This window comes from Zootoca vivipara, chromosome 14 (genome assembly GCF_963506605.1).
Source record: "Zootoca vivipara chromosome 14, rZooViv1.1, whole genome shotgun sequence".
Classification (NCBI taxonomy): Eukaryota; Metazoa; Chordata; class Lepidosauria; order Squamata; family Lacertidae; genus Zootoca; species Zootoca vivipara.
In genome coordinates, this window is record NC_083289.1 from 17,961,191 (window position 1) to 17,988,601 (window position 27,411).

The window sequence follows — 27,411 nt, forward strand, 5'->3', positions numbered from 1 at the left end:
CTGCTATCTGTCCGAGGAAGGGGAATGGCTGGCGAAAGAGCTTGGCATCCCCATAGAAAGGGAAGAGGATGGTTCTGTGTCCCTGGAAGATGTGCGGAGGATAAAGAAAAAAGCAGGAAAATGGTAAGGTGTTTTCTATGTTTTCTACTGGAAGGTTATGCATGGCACTAAAGTAAAATAAAACTTTTTTTAAAAAAATCAAAATGCTGTGCCATGGTCATCTAAACTCCGTACCACAAAAATCTACATGCTTCTGCTCCATTTTACTCAGTTCCTTCTCCTGCTGGTCACAGACAAAGGCAAAAGGTTATGTGGGCCACTGTAGCCTGGCCACTGGAAAAATTATTTAGCCATCCTTGTGGCTTCTAAGTATCACTAAGCACGCTTAGCCTAAGGGTCACAAATGTGTTTTGGAAAATGGAAATCCTTGAGAAGCTGAAGCCTATCCCTCCTATTACCACATAATGTCCTCCCCCACCCCGGTGGTGGGGCGGCATATGTGCTGTAGCTATTCAGTCCTCCTTTGGATTTCAGAAAAGTCTCTGGTGCTTTGCAGGTTTATGGGATACCAGAACATAACTGGATTGTGAACAACCATGGCCTTTTCTCCAGAAGATGATGAAGTTTTAGAGATAACTTTTGATATTCTCTCTTACTTAAGGAGAGTAACCCAAAACAGATTATCTGTTCCCATCCATGGTCAAGGCAGTTTGTGCAAATTAGGCAAGCCTGATTTTAGGGAGGAGTCCTTCCCCCTGCCCCACCCCCTGCCTGCTACTGAGACAAAGCATTTATCTGAGCAACTCTATCACTGGGCTTTAATGCCTTGCTTTTGCTTAACTTGAGTTTTTTCTTTCTCCACTCTGAGCACTTAGTGGGACGGGACCCAGTGTTTATATTTTGGGTGGTGGCTTTAATTTGTGAGGCCTACAAGTAGAGGCAGTTACAAAACTTTTGCAATGTAAGTGGGAGAAAGAGAGATGTCTAATGGAGAAGAAATAGGTGGGCCAGAGTTCCAGATGTGTTTTCCATGCTGCAGAGAAAAATGTCAAGAGGCGGGTAGCTGGTGACAGAGTAAGCACAATCCATGAACCCTGGTACCTGCACGTTGGCAGATCCCTAAAGAGAAGTCTGTTGCTGAATGGCTAGTTCAGCTCTTACGTCCTTCCTATTGCAGGTCTCGAAGGAAAAAGTGGGATGTGGTGAACCGACGAGTGTGGGCCAGTGGGACAGAGTCTGAAATGTTCAATAAACTGGAAAGCATTGCCATGTCAGAATCTCCTCGCACCCCTGTGCTGGGCTGCCACATCAGCAGAGCATTGGAGCCAGCTGCTGTCAAGGGCGAGGTGAGAGGGAACCCTCTTGACTCTCATCTTTTGACTCTGAATTCTAGCCCAGGCACCCCCAAACTTCGGCCCTCCAGATGTTTTGGGCTACAATTCCCATCTTCCCTGATCACTGGTCCTGTTAGCTAGGGATCATGGGAGTTGTAGGCCAAAACATCTGGAGGGCCGCAGTTTGGGGATGCCTGTTCTAGCCCTTGCTTCAATACAGTGTGTTTTGGTGGCAGCAGTAGTTGGCCAGCTTGCATTGTGAGGGTGTTCCCTGGAAATGTGTTACAGTGGTACCTCGCAAGACGAATGCCCCGCACAACGGAAAACTCGCAAGACGAAAGAGTTTTGAGTTGCGCGAGGGATTCACAAGACAACGAGGTTTTCTATGGCCGCTGCTTTGTCTTGCGAAGTGCGGCCATAGAATGTAGCGCGGGAAGGCGGCAAAGGAAGATCAGCGTGGGAAGCTGACAGCTGATCTTCCTTTGCCTTCTTCCCGCGCTACAGCTGGTTTCCCGGGGGCTGCCCCCGCCTGTCTTCCCAGAGCCAAGGGGAAGACGGGAGGCGGCAGCCCCGGCAAGCAGCACCCACCGTGCTTCGGCTCCGTCTCCCGGAGCCGCCCCGTGCCCTGGAGCCCATAGGAACGCATTAAATTTCAGTGCGTTCCTATGGGAAACGGTGCTTTGCAAGACGAATGTTTCGTAAAACGAATTGACCGGTGGAACGAATTAAATTCGTCTTGCGAGACACCACTGTATTAGAAGAATGGGAAAGGAAAGATGGAGGTATCTAGCCAATGACCAGCAACATGTAGGAACAATATTTCATTTAAATTGTCCAGTTGCCTGTATGAAGCCGAGTGTGCAGCAAAAACGTTTGCTGTTGGGCATTACTCCATGATGTGCTTCATGCCACACAGTGCATGCCAATATTCATGTACATGATGTGATTGTGCATGCTGAAGGCAGGTGGGGGGGGGTGCATTCCTTTCCAGGTCCATGATTGTGGAGAAAGGCTGAGAATGATTCTGGCAGCCTTCCCAAGAAGAGCAAGAGCTGTAGTGCAGGATTTCACTGCCTGCAGTGAGTAAAAATCACCACTAGACAACCAGGCAGGGGAGATCTACAAGGGTTAGTAATTTATTACATAACAACAGCAAAAAAGCAACATGTATTTGCAGGAGGTTGGATAGTAGAAATTGTACACCTAGTAAGTCTTAAAGTTACAGTGGTACCTCTAGTTACGAACTTAATTCTTTCCGGAGGTCCGTTCTTAACCTGAAACTGTTCTTAACTAGAGACATGCTTTTGCTAATGGGGCCTCTTGCTGCCGCTGCGCAGCTGGCACACGATTTCCGTTCTCATCCTGGGGAAAAGTTCTCAACTCAAGGTAACTCTTCCAGGTTAGCGGAGTTTGTAACTCGAGGTACCACTGTATTTGCAAGGTGGTTGTGCTTTTGGTTATCCGTAGGTAGTGTAGCAAGCTATGTCGTGGATCAAGTGTTTGCAACAAGTTGTCTTTTTCATGCCAAGTGCTTTCCATAGCTGCCAAGTTTTCCCTTTTCTCGCGAGGAAGCCTATTCAGCATAATGGAAAATCCCTGAAAAAAAGGGATAACTTGGCAGCTATGGTGCTTTCATTGTATCTCTATGAGCAGCGCAAGCTCCCAGCCACCTTAAAAACATGTTCAGATATTGTGCAGTAAAGATCAGGGCTCAATAGTTTTCAGTACTTGTGTACACTGATATGCTGGTCATGCTTTTCAAGATGTAGGCAGCCAACAAGAAAAGCAGAAGTTTACAATAGAAAACAGTCTCTCTCTCTCTTCCAGTTTGTAACCAGCAGAATAAACTGGGTGGTTCAGAGCTCGGCTGTAGATTACCTGCACCTGATGCTTGTGTCAATGAAATGGCTCCTTGAGGAGTTCAACATTGATGGACGGTTCTGTATCAGCATCCATGACGAAGTGCGATACCTGGTGCAAAGTGAGGATCGCTATCGGGCAGCTCTTGCCCTGCAGATCACAAACCTCCTTACACGGTAAGCACCATTTTTGTCATGGCATCCTACAGGCCAATGTTCAGGATATCTGTTCAGCTGGAAAATAAGGGACTGCCTGAAAGATTTCTTATAATACTAGCCTACCTTCCATGGCTGAGAGCAAATGTATGAAGCACTTGGGAAAGCATCTACATAGAGAAGACATAGTATATCAACTTTGGGGTTGTGGGGCTCTCCAAATCCTTGCAATAAATACTTTTTCTGGGTAGAGTGAATGAGGTGTCCATCCCATAATGTATTAAGCCCTGTTTCCACCTGAGAGATGTGAGGAACCACATGACTAGCTTTCATAGACTATCCTCTACTGGTGTGTCACTCCTGTCCTTGCCTCATGTTCCTGTGAGTTCTGGCTGGGGAAAATGCCCCGACTGTTGGAGGCATTATGCCTCTGAATATCAGCTGCTGGCAATGACAAGTAGGGAGAGCACTACTGCTCTCAGGTGAGTTTGGGTTTGTTTGTCTTTTTTTAAAAAAGGAAAAGAATTGTAAAAGCATGTGAGGATTTGGGCTTGTAGTTGATGTGATAACTAAAAGCTGACACCTTTCAGAAGAATTTCCTAAATCTGTACTACTTGCCTTGCTTGTATTTTCAGGTGCATGTTTTCATATAAACTGGGTATTCAAGATCTGCCTCAGTCAGTGGCCTTCTTTAGTGCTGTGGACATTGATCGGTGCTTAAGGAAAGAGGTGACAATGGATTGTGTCACTCCATCTAACCCAACAGGGATGGAAAGAAGATACAACATTCCCCAGGGTAAGTATTGTGCCACTTTCTTAATTCTAGAGAAGCTAGGACCTCCTTTTCTCACAGAAATATCTGAATCCTGTTGTGCTACTACTGAATAATAAATAATTATGTCTACTCGTTGGAATAGCCATGTAAACCAGGAACGCCATATATATTGATCCACTTTGCATATGACACTAAGCCAAACCATGGTTCAGCACCAATGAGTGAGTTCCTGGAATGAAGATCATAGTTCCTGTGCTACTACCCAGCGAAGGGTAGCTTGTCTCTCATTCTGGATGAACCAGTTTGTCCAGAGTGAGGCAAACCACAAGACTGGCTTCAGATACAATATGGGAAGCACAGCAGTAAAACTGGCATGAGCACAACAGCCATGACCTGCACTTTGGGAACCCATGACTTTATTTCCACTAAGCCATAGTTCTATGTGCTAACTAGGCCATCCCCAGTATATGGTTTCGGCCCAAAACTTGTAAATATGTCCTTTTAAAGCCTTCCAGTTCAGCAAGGCTCTGCTTGGATCTCCCTTCTCCTCTCCCTTGTCCTTGGAGGGAGTCCAGGAGCCAGGCTTGCACTTGCATGTTCCCTTCGCCATAGGAAGAAAAGAGTGACCAAACAGGAGATCCCTATCTGCTTCTGTAACACTGGGCCTGCCACTCCTGCTTGTGTTGCTGCTACCCCTCTGTTTACACAAGCTCCATCACTGTTGCAAGGCTGCTTCCACCCTCCTTCCCTTAATGGCAAGCAGCCCTTACTCAGCCAGGCCACTCACTCATTTGGATCTTGAGCGTCCTTGTGTTTGTGTGTGTGCGCACATGCAAGTAGGCAGCGGCGACACAGGGAATATGGGAAGGCCTTCCTCGGCCACCTCGGCTCACTCACCCCACCTGCTGTTGTTATGTTGTAGTTTGTGTTGGTGCCACAAGAACTGCAATATGATAACGCCTTACATTTTTGTGCATGTAGAAAGATAGCCATATTACCCAGCAGAAAACCTCTCAAGTATGCACAGCAGCCTTAGTTTCCCATGGAAAGGAGAGTCTCCATCTTCACAGTAACTGTGGGATGTCCCAGTCAGTCTTTGTTTCTTTGTCCAATGTAACATTTTATTCTGCTTTGATACATTTGCATTGGAAAGCCATTCCTCCGTACTGCTTGTTCTCACTCCATCAGCTCTAGGCTTATTATCCAGCCACTGACTGGAAACAGTGCAAAGGTACAGTGTAAATAACAGAGTGCTTACAAACACTTCAAGATGAAATCTTGTATCACAAGTAGTAATTACGCTCAGCACTTGACATAATCACTTTTTAATTGGCGTGAATTAATGAGTGTTTAAACAACTTATAACTAAAGCTTGTTAATTATTGAGCTGCAATGGCAATTTTGTTTCAACTACGACAGGTTGAGAAGAAACCACTGCAGGAGAAGGGTTCATGTATTTTATTAAGCTCTGGCAGGAATCCTTTAAAGCAAATCTTTTAGGGAAAATGCATTTTAGAAAAATGGCAGTCAGTCCTACATTTGGGAATATTCTCCACCATTCTCTTGTAATATCAGCAGTTTTGGAATAAAGTGGTGTTGATTATATTCCCTTCCCAGCTTGCTAGCTATTTCAAGATCAACAAGTAGATTTAAAAGTGGATTTCAGTATCTGTTATGTGGCTGGGGTGTGTGTGTGTAAACATGACTATTTAATTTCTTTCAGGTGATGCTCTTGATATATATCAACTTCTCAAAATAACCAAAGGCTCATTGCAGAAACAAAAATAAGGTGCAAGACTTCAACTTATCAGCTCAATAAATCCTCCCAGAAGCAGGTTAAGCAAGGAGACCTACCCACTCCCTGTGATTTGCACTTTCTTCACTGAGAAGAGGGAGAAGACTTTGGGACTATCATTAAAACAGGCTACAGCTGCAAAGATGAATCACTGACAGAACATCCAGACAGGGCCATAAGGACAGATTGCACTTTAACTGGGTTGTGTCAGGATGGTTATTCAGTAGCCTGTTGTGGTACAAGCATTCAGAGAATTGCATGTCACTTGTATGGCAAGCAGAAATCTAATTAAAGCCCATCTTAAAAATGAGACATTCATCTTTCTCCATTAATGCTTCGCAGGGCAAGCAGAACCAAGCTACAGTAGTCACTTGGGAATGACCAAGGCAGCTCTTATTTTTTACGTCGCCTCTTAGTTTTGGGTTCCTGGCTGTTGTTGGATTGGGTAGATGCAGTGCTCTAAAAGAGATGAAAACGAGGGAAGGAAAACGAAGCTATTAGTAAATGCACCAGAGGAGTCCTGAGTTACTGAAACACAATTTTAAAACCTGCTGTTTAAAGCAATTTTTACTCTGAAAAACACCTTCTCTGAAAATTAACTTCTGCTAGAAAAGTGTCATGTTCTTCATTTTTGTCATCTTGTTAGCATTCATGTATCTTCCTCACCCCCACAGTGGCTGCTGAGACTCAGGATGACGCAGAGGGGTTATTACCCACACTTCAAAACAAGTTGCCATTGTACAGAACTGGGTATTTACCATTAGCATACAACTGACTAAGCTTCATAGGAATTTCATAGAAGGCACCTTGGAAGTACAGATTTACATTTATATTGGCAGAAAATAGTTTGCTCTAGCTTGGATCTTTTTAGAACGTCTACTACCTACTGACCTGGTCGTTGGCTGGCTCATTCTCCCTATCTTCATCATTCTGTTCCTGTAGAGCGCTCTCCAAAGTAGACACATTGATACGGAAGTCCCGGGAGGTGCTCAGTTTCATATATTGCATCAGGTTGACCTGCAGCAAGCAGCCCAAAGGGTAGTCAGAGTGAAAGCTTGCACCAACTTATAGGCATAGCTTATGAAAACTTAAAATGTAGAAGCAAAACAAAAAACAAAAACAAGTTTATACACAACTTTTCATCACAAGTGACCTCAAAGCCATTTAGATACTGAAAATTACAGAACACAAATAGTAAGATATCAGTAGTGAAACCAGTGTCAAGGCTCAAAAAGCTAGTGAAAACATGTACTTTTTGTACCAAAAGTGATTCAGACCATACCGAATCAATATCATGAATATTGGATACATAAAGGAGCAGGTGTCCCTTATTCTAAGATCTACAGTATATTCCTGATGAACAGCACTTTGAAGCACAGAAGGAATTTGTTGAATTATTTACAAAAAAAAAATTACTAACATTACTTTTATTTATTTATTTGTCTGTATTTATTTTTCTGTAGGCACAGACCTTTCTGGGTTTCATCTTGGGTTCTAACAGATGTGACTCATTACACCAAAGTACTTAATAAAGATTACCAATTACATTTTACAAAATGTATTTGATAAATGAGTAGTCTGTTCAGCAGGGACAGTCCTTCATTTGAACTGCTTAGCTTTTTAAGTGTCAATATAATAATTCAGTTTCCTGTTAACTTGCATGATTTTCATGGAATCAGAGTTCGAAGGGACCACAGGGGCATCTAATCCAACCACCTTGAATTCAGGAATCCTTTGGCCCAGTGTGGCCCCATGACCAAGAGTCTAATGCTCTACCAGCTGAGCTATCCTAAGAAGTTAATTGCTAAGGTGCCCTAAAGTTGCAGCTAGATTCTTAGACTACTGTATTACCTAGATCTTAGACTAGATTCTTAGAATGTTACCTTTGACTTTTTCGAGAGATGGATCAGAAAATTCTCATATTGTTCTATGGCAAAAATCAAGTTAGGAATTGGCTTGGATTCCCGCAACACTTTGGCCTACAGAGGGAAGGAAAACGGAAGTATATTAAATACAGCGGCAGCACAGTTACAGGATCTCACAGTAAATAGCTATGTAGGCCTTTCAATCATTTTAAATCTCATTCCAGAGTCAGTATTATCCACATAATTAGGTAATCAAATTTAGGGAGATATAGATGCTCTGAATTTGATTAGACCTCTGAGTGACAAAACTGACTTGAAAAACATAGCTATTTGTGCAACTTTATCTGTCCTCCACAATTCAAATTGCACCTGTGAGTATTCAGTGGTAGTTTACGCTGCCATCCTCTGCTACTGAAGGAGCAGAGACTTAAGGCTTTAAGTACACCCCATTGAAACTCAAATAACTAAGGGTCCAGTGTATTTCTGGGCAAAGTACGGCACAAATAACCATCCTCACCATGACGGTGGACACCTCAGCTGTTGTCTTGTCCTTTTTCTTCTTTTTCTTTTCTCCTGCCATGCTCAAGTTTTCACTCTGGATATTCTGAAAGGAGAAGTTGCTTGACATGTAAAGATAGGGGATTGAGTCTCTGTATTAAGAGGGTTAACAAGCTGGTATACAATGTTGGAGCAATTCATAAAAAGAGAAAGCCCCTTTTACAGGAAGTGTACATTTCCCCTAGGTTAATAGATGCACTGTTAGGGATTGGGAGTGTGAAATGGGAAATTCAACTTTTTGACTTACCTGCACATATGTGATGAAGGCATAACACTGGGGGGTCAAGTGGGAGCCAGAGAGTCTAACCTAGAGAAGATAATGCCACTTATTCCAAGAATTTTCTTCCGGAATTAAAGCAGAAAACATTTATTCAGCACCTACTAACAGGCATTGTACAGGATCTCGTAACACCCACCAGCTTTTCTAGCCGTCCTGGAATCGCCCATGTTGTGGTTCGGCATACTTGGAGATACTAAAAAAAAAGCAATGCAAGAGGACATGGTATATGAGCCATAGGAACTCCCTGCTACAGAATGCAAATGGTCTGGGCATCCTTGCCTGTTGTTAGCATTTGTGTTTTCTAAGATCAACAGCAGAGAGCCTACAGAAATAATACTTTCAGTGACCCCCTCAACTGAAATTTGGCAGGTAGCAATTTATTAAGAGTCAGGGTGTTCTTAGTAGTGGTGGCCTTCCACTGGGATTTTCTGCCCAAGTAGGCTAACGTAAACCACCATATGAATTAGTCGGGCTAGATAGCAGGTAATATATTTTAGAAACAAACTTACATGATCTATGCACTACTGGCTACCTGAGAGTAGCCCATCATCAGTTTTTAGACACCCAGGCTAAGTTGGGCTTAGGGAAAGTTGATGATCAGGCCCTCAAACCCAAACCTCATGCCTTGGGTCAAGAGCACTCACATATTTCACAAGGGTTGTAAGAGTGGTGTACATCTTGCTGACACTCCTGAGCAGTGTGTCCACACAGCTTCCCGGAGGCAAGGCTGTTTGTACCAGTTCATGGTATGCAGTCAACAAAGTCCCAAGCTGAAGAATGATTGCCTTTTCCAGAGGCTGGGCTGGGCTTGCTGCTTGAGAGGCATCTACAAAAGGAAGGAAAAAGCTTGGTAAAAACCACACAGACAAAGGTCCTTGAGATCTAGAAATAGGTACATAGCCTGTTTGAATGGGTTTGCATTCCCCTTTAAAAATCAGGTACAGTTTAAAGGTGTTCCAAGTTCAAGCCCAGTTCCTGGTTGGTCAAATAGCAGCAGCATCAATTAAGTTCACTTCTTACAGCTTTGATTTATGTGTCTTTTCCTTGAGATGCTGGCCTTGGTCGTCATATCCTGGTCACTACTGGAACAAGCTCTACTTGGTGTTGTCCTTGAATTCAGTTTGGAAATTTCATTTGGTCTAGAATGTGGCTGTCATCTGTATTGATTAACAAATTTGAGCTTAATTCAAACCATTTCACTGAGTTGACCATGTTTGGGGCAGATGGGCTGTTTTTTGTCCTATGAAAACTTGTTTCTCTGGGGTCTTTTCCTAAAAAATGTGCCAAAGGGCCTTTTGTCCCTGATCCTGTGTTGTTTTTTCTTGACTTGACAATAAGGATGAGAGTGGGAATCATCAGCTGAGCTGTTCTTAACAAGAGACAATGCAATAGGACAATGCAATGCATTTGAGAACTGCTGTTCTTTCTCTTACCTGCTGCCTCCAGTCCCAAATGACTTTTCATCTTATTGATCAGCCAGTCCACCTCTTCGAGGACCTTCTCTGCTCGACTCAAAATCAGTAACTAAGAGAGAAAGAAATTGCTTTGAATAGCACATTGTGCCTTGCAGCCACAGGAAATTGCCAAGCAGAATTTATTTGTCACATTTATGTATCACTTTTCATTAAATTTGAACCTAGGTTGTTTTTTGTTTTGTTTTTTACACAAACCAACTCACACAAGCTGTAGGAGCTGCTGTCTTGGCGTTCACAATAGCAAAGTGGGACTGGTGCTCCATTTCAATATCCTAGGCAGGGAGTGGGGGATTGAAAAGATGAAACAAGCAGTAATTTAGATACCTATCATTTTTTTTATTCCACCATTCCTTTTTATCTTCACAACAACCCCACGAGGTAGGATAGGAGTCATTGGTTCAGTGTCACTCAAGTGAGCTTGGTCTCTAAATGCGGATTTGAACCCAAATTTCTCTCTTCTAACACTCTAACCACTACACCAGCCTGATTCTACATTCTTTCAACAACTATATCCAGGAAGGGGATTTGGGGATACAGAACAAGCGCACAAGCTCTGCATTGGCAAGTGCATGCAGACTGATAAGCTCAGTCTAAAAGGCCCAACTGATTCTGTTACCTGGTCTATGTCCCCAAGCTGAGCATGGATATCCTGGGCAAGCTCACGCAATACACTGCCTGGGCTCTTGATGAGAACATGCAGACTGAACAGCAGGGCTAGCAAGCCCTTGCAGCAAGGGGCATCATCTGCGGAGAGCGAAAACACAAGTAAGCTTTAGAGACACCATGGCTGGGTCAGGCCAACAAACAGCCCAGCCCAGCATTCCATCTCTTAACAGGCCTTCTGCAAATGTAAGACTGTTTAATCTCATTTTCTCATGTTCAAAGCAAATTAAAGTTAGCGTGACATCCACACTATCATACTTTTCACTAACCAGGGCTAAAAAGTGCTATTTATGCTGCTTTTGTCAAAAAACACTGATACCGGCATAATTCTGACCGCAGTTCCAAAAATGATAAGGGAGAGACAAAGAAGAGAATGTGAGCCCACCTAATCAAGGCAAGGAAACCAAGCAGTGTTGCACTTGCATTAGGCCACATGAAGATGTTTAGTGGCACAAACTTCTGCCAAACAACTTTGGGTACCCTTATCTCCCATTAATTTATTTAACCCTTTCTTTGAATCTGGATGCTACATTTCATTTGATAACCTAAGCTGCAGAAGTCATAAGGCCTAAGAGGCAGGGGAATGAAGTCTTACCTGGTCAGAAATCTTACCTAGGCTAGTTTCCTTGCAAATCTTGACTGTCCAGGATAACAGCTGCATGAACTGCACAAGAACAGAGTGGGTGACTTTTCTCATTACAGAATTATTAGTGTTTATGTTGTTGGACGCAAGTAGCGCTGTGGTCTAAACCACAGAGCCTAGGGCTTGCTGATCAGAAGCTTGGTGGTCCGAATCCCCGTGACGGGGTGAGCTCCCGTTGTTTGGTCCCGGCTCCTGCCAACCTAGCAGTTCAAAAGCATGTCAAAGTGCAAGTAGATAAATAGGTATCGCTCTGGCAGGAAGGTAAATGGCGTTTCCGTGCGCTGCTCTGGTTCGCCAGAAGCGGCTTAGTCATGCTGGCCACATGACCCGGAAGCTGTATGCCGGCTCCCTCGGCCAGTAAAGCGAGATGAGCGCCGCAACCCCAGAGTCATCCACGACTGGACCTAACGGTCAGGGGTCCCTTTACATTTATGTTGTAAAGCCACCATGAGAGCTTTTTTCAATGTGGGTTGAAATGCAGATCAGAAGAGTTAAGAGAGAATAAATGATACATATTAAAAGCAAGAGCTTAATCAGATAGATTGGACTGAGGGCTGGTCTACATGTAACATAGAGACCAGCTTAAACATGAGGAAAGGCTGGTGAATCAGGCCAGTGGCATCACTCTGCAGTATATACCTGGAGGGAGGAGGGCTCCAACAGTTTGGAAAGAGTTGCAAGGATGTTGATTAACAGAAGTGCTTCCTTGCTGCTGAAGTCATCATCAGCGTTGCTGAGCTGGTTCACTAATGACCTCTGAGAAGGAGGGGGAAAGGAAAATGAATTTCATGAGCAAACAAGGAAAGGAATGAAAGGAGGGGAGGAAGGTGGGGTGAAAATTTGTTGAGACTCAAACTTTCTGTTCCTGTCCAAGTATTCTTAGGCAGTTCCCTAAGTAGGAGATGCTCCTTTCCTAGATCTGCTCCAATGGCTTTGCAACTGTAAGCAGCAAACTGAGAGCAAAGGCCCAGTATCTCTGCCTGGATCCTCCTGAACAAGAGTTGATCCATCCCTTCAAGCAGTTCAGCCCCAGCACCACCTTTCTGCAGTTCACCTGAAACTGTCGAATCTGAAAGGCCGCTTTCTCAGTGACGTTAATGTCCCCGTCTTCTTCCGCATCTTCGTTTGCAATATCTGGCAAAAGGGGGGGAAAGGAGGAGGGAGAATGGCAACAAGGTAGAAGTTGAGATCAGGAGAGAGAATTCATCACAGCTATACACATGCAGATGATCATTACTTTGAAAAGCAGTGGCCGACAGTATATCTGTTTATCTTTATAAAAAATAATACTTGTATACTGCAATTTCTTTAAAAAATATCAGTAGTCTACAACAATTTTATATGCATATACAATTTTAAAAAATGCAAAAACTTAAATTCACAGATCATCAGCTAACTATGACAGAAGATAGCTTTCTTAATTGTGTGCGTAAGCTTGGCAGCATAGAAAAGTGTTTAGCAGACACCCAGAAGTTAACAAAGAAGGGGCCTGCAGAATCTTTATGAGCATTCCACAGGAGTGTCCCAATGACACTTCCAGCCCTTCACTGACAATTCAGCAGAAAACTAGCCTCAATGCTTACCCAGTGCCTGCAGAAACTGTGGGATCTTTGCTGGATACAGCTGTTGCACAGTGTTAAAGATCCGCAGCAAACCCTCCAAGCACAACAGTGAGATGCTCTTGCCCTTCTCCTTCTTGCCCGATTCTTCAGCTGCGGTTGGGATTGAGGTGTATCTCCACAGCAGGACTCTGGGGAAAGGGGAAAGTAGGGGGTGATTTAAGGCAGGCTTAATGGCCAAGTGTGATGACTAGGAACAGCAAACCCTTGTACCCAAACTATTCATCCACTATTGCTGTGCTTAACTCTCTATTCATGCATGCAAAGGAGTATGGGCACAAGTTCACATCAGGTCATCTCTTACATGTGCCTCTTGCTCAGTACAGTCAAAGTCAGGCCTGCACAGTTTGTGGCCAACAAAACCAAGCACAGCCCGCAAGCCACACACTGGGCACGCCAGCTGCTTGATAATTTCTCAGGTTCCTGCCACCTCAGGCAGGTAAGCAAAAACAGAATATCAAATCCCAGGTCGGCCACTATATATAGCTGAAAAGCTGCACCCTACTGTGAGTGGGTTACAAAATATGCAAAAACATCTTATGACAAGTCCTTCATTATGGCTAGGACTTCCCCAGTCTTCAGTGGCACAATGTGATCCTAATAAGAACTGGCCAGGAGTCCACCTAGTCCAGCAGCCCATTCTCACAGCGGCCAGCCTGTGGGAAGCCTGCAAGCAAGAGCTGAGGGCAGAGGGCAAGAGCATTCTCTCCTCATGTGGTTTCCAGCAACTGATATTCAGAAGCCTTACTGCCTCTGGGGGTGGAGGCAGAACATAACCATCAGGTGTACTTAACATGCTGCAGCCTGTGCAGGGAACCTAGCTGTCACCTGGCATCCCTCCACTAGTGTATCGTTCGCCACTGTAGCTGGTGAATTTCGGTAGAGGACCCTGAAAAATGTATGTCCTCCCCTGGACTTCATTCTGCCCCTACTGCCGTCGAGAAAGAGCAGAGCGAGGTGGGTGGGTGGGCACAACGAAAGGCAAAGAATTCCTGCCCCCAGAGAGAAGGAAAACATCTGGTTGCTGAGTATTAAGCCTAGAAGCCTACCTCCCCACCCCACCCCCGTGGCTTCTGTGGGCATCAGCAACATCAGCAAGGGGGTAGGGGAGAGGATTTTAAGAATCACTGTCTCTGCATTGCCTCCAACTTTCAAGAGTGCTGAGGACTGCGGGTTATTGATACCAGTAACACCAGAAATGCCTGATGGACTCTTAACTTCCCTTTGCCCCCACTGTCCCTGAGGAAGAGCAGAGTCAGGGGAAGCATGGAAGATGAACATCTGCTCAGGTTTGCTTGCTATCATTGGGAACCACCGGCAGACTTAAGACAGACAGCTTCAAGAAACAGCTCATTTCTCTTGCCCCGGGGATTCTCTCAAGCCAGAAGGATAAAATATATTCAGGATGCATATTCTTCCTGCCTAGATACACTTTATGATGGCAGTATCTTCTGCCTATATTATAGATCTGAACTTATTATTGGAAACATCTATGATAACTTTGTTTACAATACTGCAAAAACCGTACAAAACAGTTTGACTTAACTACTGAAGTCTGCTGCTCAATAGCCTCAAAGACCAAGAGGCTACTTGCTCAGAATCCCAACACTTGCTTAGTTTCAAACTCCTCTTTGTTTTCTTTCTCCACCTTTTAATATGTAGAGCTTGAGATATTTAAGAGTTAAAGGTATAGGGACCCATGACCGTTAGGTCCAGTTGCAGACAACTCAGGGGTTGCGGCGCTCATCTTGCTTTATTGGCCGAGGGAGCCAGCGTACAGCTTCCGGGTCATGTGGCCAGCATGACTAAGCTGCTTCTGGCAAACCAGAGCAGTGCACGGAAACACTTTACTAATACCACAGCAAAGTCTTCAGGCCATGTGACTCACCGAGTGATTTTACAGAGGTTCTGGAACATCTTATCTCTGTTCTGCCCATCAGGCCCATCTGTTTGTCCCGTCTCCTCCAACTGCTGCACTTTCTGCAAGGCCACATTGACAGCATAGCGCATAAACTCATTGCTGGAGCGCAGAACAGCCAAGCTCTCCTCGTGGTTCTGGGAACAGTCCCTGGGGCATCAGAAGAAAGCAAATTCTCAATGGTCGTCAAGATGGCAAAAAGGAATCAGGGGTGGAGCCAGAAGAGAAAGTGGTGTAATCTCAGGTGACTTAAGCTACCCCTCAAATTGGGTAAAAGCACATTCAGGCATCAAGAGAGAGAGAGAAAATTTCTAGATACCCTAGATGAACGTCCCTTGAAACACAGGTCCTTACCTGAAGAGACTTGTAAGTAATGTGCACACAAAGCCCATGGAAAGGAAGCTTCGGGCAATTTTATTTGCCGAAGTGGGTTTGTTCTTCCCAGCTTTCTCTTTCAGGATTTCGCAAAGTTTGGTATAGCATTTGAACAGGCCCAGAACATCTTCAAACTTGTTCTTGCTGCAACACACATTGCAGAAATAAAAATGCAAAAAACCATGAGACAAACTATTTCAAAACAGAACCTAGGTACCGGGTATTTTTATTTCATGTTTCACTCATGAAAGACACAGACAAACATGAAGATATTAGTCATTCACTAGAACGGATGGGGAACTTAGTTGGACCCGTTTGCAAAGCTGTTTTAAACGAAATTGAGGGAGGGTAGGACAAAGTAACGTCTGAACTCATTTCCATCCTACTGGGATTAAAGGACCACTACGACATGAGGAGAGCTGGGTTTAAAACCACTGGCAGTCACTTGAACCCAGAACCTTCGGAGACTTAGTCAAGGGTCCAAGTGTTAAGCTCAACAAGACCATATAGGTTTTCTCACTATTTATGCTACCAGGAATTGTGCTGAACTTGCAAGCTCTATTCCATGCAGTTTGCAGCTGGGAAGTCCTACTGGCTGTATAGAAGCATAGATGCTGGTGGAGGGCAGAGGGAGGGTGGATAATTTCATTCCTTACCTGAAATTCCCTATGCTAAAGTTATACTCAATGAGGACCTCACAGACGCCCATCACTAAAATAGCATAGATATTGTTCTTCAAGCCTACTCCTGTAGACTGAGAGAAGTCTGCCGACTTATCCTGAGCATAAAAAGGAAAGAAATTAAAATCTCATCTCCAAGGCTTTGCAAAAAGAAAGAAAGGAGCAGTCTTCTCCCTGTTCCTAACTTACCAGTTCAAAATCTTCTAATTCACTCTTGATCATTCGCCGTGTGATCGACTCCAGCATCTCCTCCAAGTCTTGCTGGAGACCCTTATCATCATTATCATCATCATCATCTGGGTCTTCTTCTTCCTCAGCCTGTCGGCGCAGGCTTAAGGTACTCTTATACCAGGTCAGGCAATGCTGAATACAGCAGAGTAGGTGAGCCTGAAGGAAATTGCAGCATCAATCATTAATGGTCATGCAGGTTGCTCAGATGCTTCCTCCCTCCCCAGGAAAACATTCTTGCCACAGATACCTGTAGAAATTGGGGTTCTTGGTGAAGTCCAGAAATAAACACTAAATTTGAAGAACTCGGGCCAGGAGGAAGATGAATTTCAAGTGAATCTTCAAAAGGTTTTATTTATGTAATGAAGAATTCAAATAGGAATCAATTCCACTATAATAGGCAAATAAAAATAAATTCCAGTGAAAAAATCCCAGGACAAGGCCCTGTTTCGACAATTCTTCGTCGGCAATGTTTTAATGGTCAGAGTGTACCAAGAATTGTCGAAACAGGGCCTTGTCCTGGGATTTTTTCACTGGAATTTATTTTTATTTGCCTATTATAGTGGAATTGATTCCTATTTGAATTCTTCATGACATAAATAAAACCTTTTGAAGATTCACTTGAAATTCATCTTCCTCCTGGCCCGAGTTATTGCAATTTACTGTTTATTTCTTGCTACCAGCATCATATAACCACCATGCTTAAGTTGAATTAATGCACAAAGGGGTTAAAACTATAGAGCAGTGGTTTTCAATCAGTGTGCCGTGGCACCCTGGGGTGCCTTGAATGATGGTCAGGGGTGCTGCAGGCAACACTGGCCTCTGTCCCTCTTTCTTTCCCTCCCTACTCTGATGTCCTCTTGTGTGTCTGCCTCCCAAAGGCTTGTACAGGAGAGGAGGCTGAAGGAACACTGCAAGGGAGGATGTTCGAAAAAAAGGTGAGAGGCTGCCAGTTCTGCAGGCAATGGGTGACATAACTGGGCTCATGAGCCCCACAGGGGTGTCGCTGAAAGAATGTACCCTGTTTCTCCTAAAATAAGACGTAGCCATAAAATAAGCCATAGCAGGATTTTTAAGCATTCAAGGAATATAAGCCATACCCCGAAAATAAGCCATAGTGATAGGCAGTTTAACTTTGTAGGTTAAACTGCACCATACTTAATTAAAAAAAGACATCCCCTGAAAATAAGCCATAGTGTGTTTTTTTGAGGAAAAATACATTTAAGACGGTGTCTTATTTTCGGAGAAACACGGGTAGTTGGTTTAGGGAGCCTTGGACTCAAAAAAGTTTGAAAACTTCTGCTGTACAGTAATCCGTTCTGCCAGAGCCAAACTGGACAGGACACCATTCACACCATTTCACTAATGGTGTGGGTGGGGCTTTAACCCTCCGCCAGCCTCCTCCCTTGTGCTTCTGATTCAGGCCCAGCAGCTGCTAACTGCTCTGGAAGCTTTTCTTCCAAAGTAATGGGTTGTTTGAGATAAAAGGACCTGCAGTTTATTTAATAAATTTATATATTGCTTGATTGTTAAAAACAAACAAACCACCACCTCAATTGTGCTTTAAAAACATACAAACAAACATATTCACAACCGTACTTTAAAAACATACAAAAGTTGAAATACTGAAAAGGATTAAAATTACCCCAACTTTCTAAGCATCTGGGTAGGCTTGTCTACTAGATGCCGAAAAGAGTACAGTGGTGGCACCTGCTTGATCTCAATAGGCAGGGAGTTCCAAAGTTCAGGTGCTGCCACACTAAGTGATCAAGTTCTTACAAATATGGAATGGGTATTATGTGGTGTCTGTAGTGGTGCCAGTTCTTATGAGAAATATGCTGGCATTTTCCTCTCAAAGATGCTAGTTACAAGCTCCAGATATCAGTGGAGCTGAAAACGAAATTTTAAGAGCCATTATCCAAGTGACTCAATCCTCCAATGCTCTCACCAAAGGTTCTTGCAGGAAGATTTGGTCTCTCTGAGCCAGGATGCATCCCTCTAGTTTTAACGGGGGCAGCAGGTCAGGTTCTGGCTCATAATACCGCTTTATCTGCCACAATAAATAAGGAACAACATTTTACAAGTGAGAATCATCCCACTTTACTGCTAGGCAGGAGAGGGAACAGGGGAGAAAGGCTAAACAGCTGAATTAAAGTTAGAAAGAAGAAATAAATCTTCCCTAGCTTAGGATTGCTGAACTAGGGTGAAAACAGACACATACTTCCTACCCCCACTTCTCTGCCCAGGAACAGGAATAGTTATTTTCCTCCACCGTGGATGAGATCCACTGACATACATACCTGGCTCAAATATACATCAGCACAGATTTTTCAACCCTCTCCTCCCACCTCCCACTGCTCCCATTTAGACCAGCTTTTTTCCCCTCCTAGGGCCTGACATGTTTTTTCTATTTAAAGAGTTAAAAAACCAACCAATCACCAACTCTATGCTCCTTTGTTTTTAAACTTAAAGCAATGCTCTGGGCAGCAAGAGAGGGAGGTGGAAAGGAAGTGTCTTTATGACTGACACAAGGGGAAGCCAATTAACCTTCTGCACAGACAGCTTCACCTGGAAAAACAGCTTACTCCCAAGTTTGGGAGTTTGTACATCTGTCCAAAAAAAGGGGGGAGCACGAATCCACATCTCAAGTGCGTTGTTCCAAGATATGTGCATTTGCCTTCTCTCTTATGTAACTAATGCATGGCTCACTGACCTTCCATCTGTTTTATTTCCCCTTCCACCATGCGGCTTCTAATACTTGTTTTGAGTTTCAGGTGCTTTGAAGGAGAGTTGGAGAACCCCAGGCCTAGGGGCCAAATGTAGCTCTCCGGGCACCTCTTTACCTGAGCCTCAGGACTCTCCCCAGGCCACAACCTCCACTGACAATGCTTTGCACCCACTTTGAATGATTTCGCCTAGCTGGAAGGAGTCCCTGATCTGTGATAATACCTCTCACTTGCATGGATGAAGGATGAAGAGCAAACACACACAGTGTCCACCGTAAGAGTCACTTCAGTTGCTCTGCCCACTTTTGCCCCTGGTCCCACCCACTTTTTACTTCTTACTCTGCCCACGACAAGCTTGCAGCTCTGAGGTTGCCAATGAGGGAATAAGGTCCATGGAAAGGTTCTCCATCCCTGCATCCCTGGTTAAACCATCAATGACTGTGCATTTCCCATGGTGGGAGCCAGAAATACAGGTATAAGCAGCAGGTAAAAGAGAGAAGGGGGGGGGATAAGATTCTAAGTTGATGCACATCCTCACTTGTCATCTTATGAGTTACCTCTTGTTGTGTAAACTCTGCTACCCCACCAGATAGCAAAAGCAATGAAGTGTCCTATGACATCTTAAAAACTAACCAAAAATGGCAACAGAAAAACTTTCCGGGTCTATTTTGTCCATTTTGTCGAAACCAGGATGTTCTGGTTTGTGCTCTTTCCCTATAAACCTGAATTTGAAACCAGAATCAGAAACTAGGATTGGTAATGGCCCTTGGCTATACACAATAAAGGCCTGACTTGACCGAGAAGCCAAGATCACACAAGGAGGGGAAGACTGGGGAGAAGAGAGCATGTGAGCCTGGGGCTGGGACATGCAATACCAAACTACGGTTTGTCATACTGTCTGAACCAAGCCTGCAATGTTTTGATCTTGCCATATACCTGAGACAGCAGCATCTCCAGAATGGAATTACTCAGTTGGGAGTTTCTCCGCAGGACATCATAAAAACCCTGAGAGGAGGGAAGAAAGGTTTGTGTTTTTTTAAAGAGAGCCTTAAAAACTCTCACAGACAATTTCCATCACTGTAGGCAATGGAAGGCAACCATGCTGCCTCTGCTGCCTGCCACTATGCTCAGAAGCAAAAACTGATCCTCACAATATAACACACAAAACCAAATCAGGCCCCATCACACTGCCATGAAGCATGGCAGAGGTGTGGAAGGGTGTTATACAACTAGAGCACTATAACACACCAACACACAAACACTTACCAGAAGACCAGGAACCAGCTTCCAAAGGCCTGCAGATGCCGACATTAATCCACAACCTCGACACTGCTTGAACCGAAGAAGTTATGTGGAAACACGGCCAAAAGGATCCTCCTTACCTCATAGAGCATGAATCTGACATCAGCCTGCTGACTTAAGCATCGCCTCAAGCTGCCCAGGATTTCTAGGCAGAAGGCCTCATTGGCTGCTGCGTTATAGCGGGTATGAACATCCACCTGGACCTAGAAGGCAGTAACAGAGTCATGAGAAATCATCTCTGCAATCCTATACAACTGGGGCTGCACAGGATCTTTGGGAAGCTGCTGGCTGCTTACCTGACTCGCACCAATTGCCTGGCTGCACTGGGAGGAGGTCAAGCTACCCAGAACCTTAAAATTCTTTAGGAGGAGCAGAAATCCAGCAACTGCTGACTTACGGGCCTCCAGCTGCCTGTGATGGAAACAGAGGCAAGGGAGAACAATTAAGGACACCCATGGATGCTTCTGCTGAGAATTCTGGGGCACCCTGTCCTCCCTCCCTTGTTCATGCTGGACAAAGCTTTACGAGCTGAATTCCCTTAAAAGTTGGAGCGAAGAGCTAAAACGACAAACAAACAAACCTAGAGTGGAAAACCACAAAGGTATTGTTTACGGTATGATCAAGTGGATAAAATGTGCTGCGTGTTGTTTTTTTAAAGACAGCAACCCTGTTTTTTAAAGACATCTACTTATTTTTACATTTTATTATTGAGACCCATTATAAATAATTATGTCTATCAACCAAGCATGAACTTGGGTTCATTTTTCATGTAGTGGAGAAACTAATTCCCCCAGGTCTTCAGAAAAGGGCTTGCCAACACTTGCCCTGTGCCTAGAAAAACCTACTCTTTTGTGCTAAATCAGAACAAACAGCAATCTGCAGAAAACCCAGTTGCTGTTTGCTCTGATTCAGTGCTAAAGACTAACGCATGCAGAATTTGGAGCATATGGTACTCCAGGCGACTCCATCTGGCTCTTGAGACTCTCCTCAGGTTACATCCACTTTCCACATGTGTTGTTTATGTGATAAAAGTAGTGAGGGGTGGGGTAGGGAAACCAAGGAACTTCATAGATGTCTATTTATTTTGAAAGCATAAAAAATGGCAGCTTACCCAGAAAACATTGATTTGCGAAGAACAAGGATCAGGGAGTCCCTCATGGACATGCTAATTTTCAGCAGCGGCTGGGAGAAAAAAACAACGCATTAGACCAAGTGTTCTGCAGTTTTGCTAAAAGAGCAGCAGCAGGAAGGCCAAGAAGAGAGGGATGGGGAGGAATTGTATCAGCATAATCAATGAGCCATGTCAGTCATTCCCAATCTATGAGCCACAAGAGAACTCCAAGAAATAAATAGGAAGTCCACAAGCAAGATCTGAGTGTAGCATTTGACACACAGGTGAAAGCATCACCTAGACTTTAGAACGCCTTGCCAAGGGGAACCTGTCCCACGTTCTCCACAACAACTTTATGCCACTATGCAGAAACATCCGTTTTCTAGCAATTGTCTGGCCTGCTATTTGATCTCCGAAACATTAGCAGAAGTGCTTTATATCCCATGCCCTTTCCATCTTTTATCGATTTTTAAATATACGGATGAGATCGCAAAGTGCCTCAAGCATTTATTTTAAATGGAAAGAAGGGATAAAAAGATATTTTAATGAATGAATTTAAGAGTAGTAACATATTTCAAAGTATTTTTTTTAATATGCTGCACTCTTTCGCAAGATATTTTGAGGACTTTTTGAGCTGAAAACTGACTAGTATAAAAGAATTTTACCTGCACAGCCTTAAGCAACCCTTGTACTGTGTCAAGAGGCAGGAATGACAAATGATCAAAAGCCTCTGCGACTTTTGAAGAAGACTGCTGAAGGATGAGCGGCGCAGACAGGATAATACCGGACAACAGATCTGAAAGAGAAAACAGTAACAAGGAGAGCTGCAGCCTTCCATAAGAGAAAGAGAAGGCCAATATATCAGGAGCCAGGGACAGAAAAAGAAGTACATTTTCGTAGGTTATGAAGCCACCTTCCCAAAAAAGCAGAACAGTGAAAGATAAGAGGTCATACAACTGATTTCTTCAAATATGTACTCACTAAGGATTGAGGGCCAGACACTAAGTATTTCACACAAGGACCAAAAAGACTCATGTTCAAAGCCCTAATCAGCCAGGAAGCTCAGTTAGTAAACTAGAGTCAGTCTCCATCTCTCAACCTAACCTACATTGCAGGGTTGTTATGAGGATAAAATGGGGGTAGGAAAATAACTTTGTATGCAACTGGGGCTCTAAATGGGTGTAAACTACATTTTGACTACATCTGCTACAAACCATTGGTTTTTAGGTTTGGCAGCAATCTGGTGTGATTTCCTCTGCATAAACTCCCTTTCTGTAAATGGAAAGACTGAAAAAACAAAACATATAATAACAACATGGAACATGAGAGAGTGTCTAAACCACTGAGCCTATTGGGCTTGCCGATTGGAAGGTCGACGGTTCAAATCTCTGTGACTGGGTGAGCTCTCGTTGCTCTGTCGCAGCTCCTGCAAACCTAGCAGTTCGAAAGCACACCAGTGCAAGTAGATAAATAGGTACCGCTGTGGCAGGAAACTAAACGGCGTTTCCGTGTGCTTTGGTTTCCGTCACGGTGTGTTCTGTTGCGCCAGAAGCAGTTTAGTCATGCTGGCCACATTACCCAGAAAGCTGTCTGTGGACAAATGTCGGCTCCCTTGGCCTGAAAGCAAGATGAGCACCGCAACCCCATAGTCGCCTTTGACTGGACTTAACTGTCCAGGGGTCCTTTACCTTTTTACACAAGAGAGTATGAGTGCTATGTGTGACTTCTACTTCTTAAAGCCAGACAATTATGGCTCTGGAAAACAGATGGAGCACCACTCCCTTCTGAAGTTGAGGGAGGAAGGAAACCAAGAAACTGTTTTATCTGTGCAGACGTGAGATTTCCCTTGCAATATTGTACCCCCTTTGTTCATTTCACAGTTACCTAAGAAGTGGCTGATAGGGGAGCTTGCATTTGTGATGACTCTGTTCAGGACCTGCTCCAGTATTTCACTTCTGATTGGTTCATGGACCTGAAAGCAGACAGGACGCTAAAATTCAGTCATAGGTCGACTTTTGAGGTTGTAGCCAGACTTGCAGATTTATCAGACTATAAAAAAAGTTTACTCCAATATTGCTGCTATGACTAACATAGCCCTCACCATAACTATGGAGCAAGTGGAAGGAAAGATTCTCACCCGAATTAATGTCCATCCAGCAAAGGATGATGGATCAGTCACTTTTGGTGCAGACAAAGGCAGCTAGCCAACCTCAAAATTTGTGCATGTCACTACTGTGTGCTTAGCTCAGCCTAATCATAAGTTGTGCTCAGAACTGTGACTCGTGCAGGAACGTACAAGGGGTGTGCAATTCCTTCTCTTATATGGTGTAAAAGTAAACGTTTTTGGATTTAAGGAAGAAAAGTGTGGCTCCAATTTAAATGAAAGGAACAACAATGCTTGAAATGTTATCAAAGAACTGGAGAAGATAATACAAATCACAGCTGTTTCCCTATAATGGCATCTCCTTACCTTGAAGGCTTCCAATAGGAGATCAGTTCCCAGCTTACAAGCTTGCTGGGCTGGAGTTTTAGAAAGGCCGTGGTTCGTTTCCACAACTTTGCCTCCCAAAGTTCTTTTTGGCCCATAGGAGTCCATCAGGATGAATCCAAGATCCACCAGGCCCCGAGTCACATGATCCCAACCAAACACACTGGATGGAGTCATTAAAAGAAGGGAGAGGGAGACAGCAACTTTAAAAGAACATTTACTTTTTATTCATTTGCTTACGGGCTTTGCATAAGCATATAGTTCACCACTGTAAGAACAGGTTGCTGAACCAGATGGGCATAAGCAGATTCTTTTTATGTACATTCTTGGGCATGGGCAGAACAGGGCATTTTTGCAAAGGCAACAATACTCTCTAGCATCCTTGTCTCCCCACTTTCTGAATGTGTGCATTACCATCAAAGAATAATGCCAGGGGTTGAGGAGAGAGAAGGGAAGCGGTGAGAACTTTGTCCATCAAGTTCTTAATTGGTGGACTGCAGCAACTCACCTGTTTGCCACAACTTCCAAAACCACGGCAGATATGTCATAGTTTTGAGGAGCCAATTCCTGCAGGAACTTGGAGCCCTGAAGAAACTGCTTGTCCTTGAAACTCTTCATAACTGAAGATTTCAAAAAGTCAAAGACCTAAAGCACAAAAGTTGAGTGGGCAAGAGAGAATACTGAGCATCCCAGCCAGAACCAAACATTGCGTGAGCAAACCTGTCAACTAAAAGCTCCACCAGCCCACCTAAATATTCTCTGCCAGGCTCACTGATGTAGTCAAGCGCTAGCAGGGAAAGACATACCTGGTCTTCAAATCGGTGTATTCTGGTCACTGAGAGAAGAATGGTTATGCTGAAGGGACACAAGACCTTGCTAAGATCCCCTTGTTGTTCAGTCTACAAAGTATCAAGCAAATGGAGCAAGTTAGAGGGCTTCATATTTATAATGATATTATATATATATATATATATATATATATATATATATATATATATGAATATGAGATTTATAAAGTAGACCAATAATGGACATGAGTGTTTCTCTTGTCTCAGCGGACTAAGCTTGGCAGCTATGTCACTGAATCTGTTTCATCATGTAATTTATTCCACATCAAGCTGTCTTATAGTGAATCAGACCATTGATTCATGTAGCTCAGTGTTTTCTGCAACAGCTAGCATTGGCTTAGTTATTCAGACACATAGTTCTCAGCTTTGGTTGAATGTTCAGCTCTTCTAAACAAAAGTCAAAAGCCAAGTTTGCACTTGTATGGCAGAAGCCATCACAGCATTCTCAAAGCCCCTCTGGATCCTTGTGCCCCAAATACTTTCTTTTCTCTCCAAAACTTCAACAAAAGGTGGGGATGGTTAGGCAGCAGAGTTGGTTCAAGCCTGTGTAAAGCCTTTTGCTCTCCTTTTTACAGGAAAGGAGACCATCTTGCAGATAGCCTCCCTAAAGAGAGTCCTCTTTGAGAAACTGCTCTGCTATAAATGCAGTGCTTGGGACTGTTTTGTTCCCACAGCTGTGTAAATGCTGCAGAGCTGAATTCTGCATTTCCCTTCTATCCCTTTCTCTTTGTCTTGCAAGGAGAAAGAGCCAAAAAGAGGACACAAGTCCAGCCACTAGGTCCATGTGGTTGGGTTAGCATGAGCCGGGCTGCCAGATTACTTTGATTTTTGTGTGTCTCTCTTTCTGCAAAAGAGGGCTCCATTTGGATGTAACATTCCCAATTTAATAAGTCATAATTTATTAACCTGGGAACAAGCATCAGACCCACAGAGCCACACACACTTGCCAGTTTCAGCAAAGCAATTTTGGTTCAACATGGTAAGTAAGATGACATTACACCACAGCTCCCTATAAATTAGACATAAAGAAGTGTGGCTTAAAACAACCAGGAACACAGTGCCAAAGCCAGCAAGCCTTTCACCCAGTTGAAAAAATATGAAAGCAGGTAAGACATCACAGAGGTCTAGGAGTGATTGGCATTCCAAGCCATAATTAGCTTAGGGAACAATGTCCCATGGGGTGAGTTCAATCCTAGAAGACTGCTATCAACACAGACCAAATTATATCTAACATTGGCATAAACAGATTAATGCTACTATATCTGGCATATCAGCAACATCCTCAGCACCAACATTATGCATTTGATATACCTTTAAGTATTTTATTAGCTCTTTTCCCAAATCCTGGTCCAGAGTAATAGCCAGCACGATATGCAGAATAATGGTGCCTTCTACATGGCGAAGTTGGTCCAGGGGCACTGTGGCTTCTTCAAGGTCCATTGATCTGAAAAGAATGAGTCATAGAGAGGCCAAAGATAGAAAGACAGTTGTAGCACGGATGGAATAAGGGCAACCGCAGAGAAACTAAGACAACACATTTGCCCCACAATCAAAGGTGTCCTTACAGGGAAAAGAGAATAACAAATATGAGGGCAGAAAAATGAGAATATAAGAGGGGACTCACTCTGAATTTCCCTGCTCTTCTTTTTGCTTTTTATCCATCTGATTGAAAAAGCTGATTATCCCTTCCAAAACGTTTTTCTTGCTGCCCTGAAAGATCACGAGACAAAGTAAACAGAAAGCACACCACAGTATTACAGTAATAAAGCACAGTAACAAGAAACATTCATACAAACATTTGGAGAGATATTATGTCTCAGTGGTGCAGCGCATGTTTGGATGCAGAAGGTATCAGATTAAAACTTTCTGGCATCTCCAGTTAAAAGGACCAAGTACCAGGAAAGATCTCTCCCCAAGACCCTGAAAAACGTCTAACAGTCAGACTGGGCTAGATGGGAAGTTGTTAATGTTTAATGTTAGATTACGTTTTTATATGTATTGGAAGTCGCCTAGCCAGATGAGCAGGGTATAAATAATAATTATTAGTATTATTACTTATTGTTGTTGTTGTTATCATGATCATCATCATCTGATCTGAGTCATCCACAGAACCTAATGCATGTCAGGGTCCGGATTTTAAGATTTGCGGAGCCTGGTCAAATTTTCCAAAAACCTTACCTTTGCAGAAAGCAACAGAAGCTGATAAACTAAAGGAGGGATTTCTTGGAGGTCCAACTGAGAGAACATCCTTAAGACCTTTTCCACCACGAATTGCAGCTCTTCTGCACTCAATGGGATGTCCCTGCAAAGTAAGGAAAAAAGCCAGTCCAGATCATATACCCAAACACCAGTCCAAAACATCAGCAGAGAAGCCTCTGGGGCCACAGAAACCACAGCACGAAAACCAGCAAATATTATTTATGATTTACATTCATAGCCCACCTTTTCCCCAGGGGCTCAAGGTAGCCCCACCCCTCAAGCTATCTTCACAACAATCCTGCGAGACAGGTTAGGTTGAGACTGGCCCACAATCATTCATGGCTAAGTGGGGATCTTAATCCAAGTCTCCATGCTCCACGTCCAATACTCTCTCCACTACAGTAGCCCCCAAATGGTATATCCCAGAAATCAGCCTTGGTTCAAGAACCTTTCCCACTTAGGAAACACTTGGCCAACTAGAACTTCTTCCAAAGTGCAAGCATGGATTATGACT

General features: G+C 43.7%; 2 protein-coding genes across 2 annotated transcripts in view; one reads left to right on the forward strand and one right to left on the reverse strand.

The window, feature by feature from the left end:
- The window catches only part of POLG (DNA polymerase gamma, catalytic subunit), a 35,076-nt gene extending 29,090 nt beyond the window's left edge, over positions 1-5,986 (forward strand). The window contains exons 18-22 of the mRNA XM_060282996.1: positions 1-123; positions 1,178-1,346; positions 3,162-3,370; positions 3,985-4,145; positions 5,848-5,986. Coding sequence (XP_060138979.1) covers positions 1-123; positions 1,178-1,346; positions 3,162-3,370; positions 3,985-4,145; positions 5,848-5,912 — 727 coding nt within the window. The 3' untranslated portion in view covers positions 5,913-5,986. The remainder of the gene's footprint in view (positions 124-1,177; positions 1,347-3,161; positions 3,371-3,984; positions 4,146-5,847) is intronic.
- A 254-nt stretch (positions 5,987-6,240) lies between these two features.
- The window catches only part of FANCI (FA complementation group I), a 28,059-nt gene continuing 6,888 nt past the window's right edge, over positions 6,241-27,411 (reverse strand). Inside the window, exons 8-38 of the mRNA XM_035131317.2 lie at positions 26,877-27,000; positions 26,323-26,408; positions 26,010-26,142; positions 24,657-24,749; positions 24,359-24,495; positions 23,833-24,013; positions 23,247-23,334; positions 22,028-22,158; positions 21,363-21,433; positions 20,548-20,662; positions 20,332-20,454; positions 19,886-19,954; positions 18,172-18,273; positions 16,185-16,382; positions 15,972-16,093; positions 15,295-15,459; positions 14,911-15,090; positions 12,987-13,153; positions 12,458-12,537; positions 12,043-12,159; positions 11,373-11,424; positions 10,714-10,841; positions 10,301-10,369; positions 10,056-10,146; positions 9,267-9,448; positions 8,759-8,815; positions 8,590-8,649; positions 8,302-8,388; positions 7,803-7,898; positions 6,811-6,936; positions 6,241-6,378 (exon numbers count right to left, since the gene is read on the reverse strand). Coding sequence (XP_034987208.2) covers positions 6,313-6,378; positions 6,811-6,936; positions 7,803-7,898; positions 8,302-8,388; positions 8,590-8,649; positions 8,759-8,815; positions 9,267-9,448; positions 10,056-10,146; positions 10,301-10,369; positions 10,714-10,841; positions 11,373-11,424; positions 12,043-12,159; positions 12,458-12,537; positions 12,987-13,153; positions 14,911-15,090; positions 15,295-15,459; positions 15,972-16,093; positions 16,185-16,382; positions 18,172-18,273; positions 19,886-19,954; positions 20,332-20,454; positions 20,548-20,662; positions 21,363-21,433; positions 22,028-22,158; positions 23,247-23,334; positions 23,833-24,013; positions 24,359-24,495; positions 24,657-24,749; positions 26,010-26,142; positions 26,323-26,408; positions 26,877-27,000 — 3,496 coding nt within the window. The 3' untranslated portion in view covers positions 6,241-6,312. The remainder of the gene's footprint in view (positions 6,379-6,810; positions 6,937-7,802; positions 7,899-8,301; positions 8,389-8,589; positions 8,650-8,758; positions 8,816-9,266; positions 9,449-10,055; positions 10,147-10,300; positions 10,370-10,713; positions 10,842-11,372; positions 11,425-12,042; positions 12,160-12,457; positions 12,538-12,986; positions 13,154-14,910; positions 15,091-15,294; positions 15,460-15,971; positions 16,094-16,184; positions 16,383-18,171; positions 18,274-19,885; positions 19,955-20,331; positions 20,455-20,547; positions 20,663-21,362; positions 21,434-22,027; positions 22,159-23,246; positions 23,335-23,832; positions 24,014-24,358; positions 24,496-24,656; positions 24,750-26,009; positions 26,143-26,322; positions 26,409-26,876; positions 27,001-27,411) is intronic.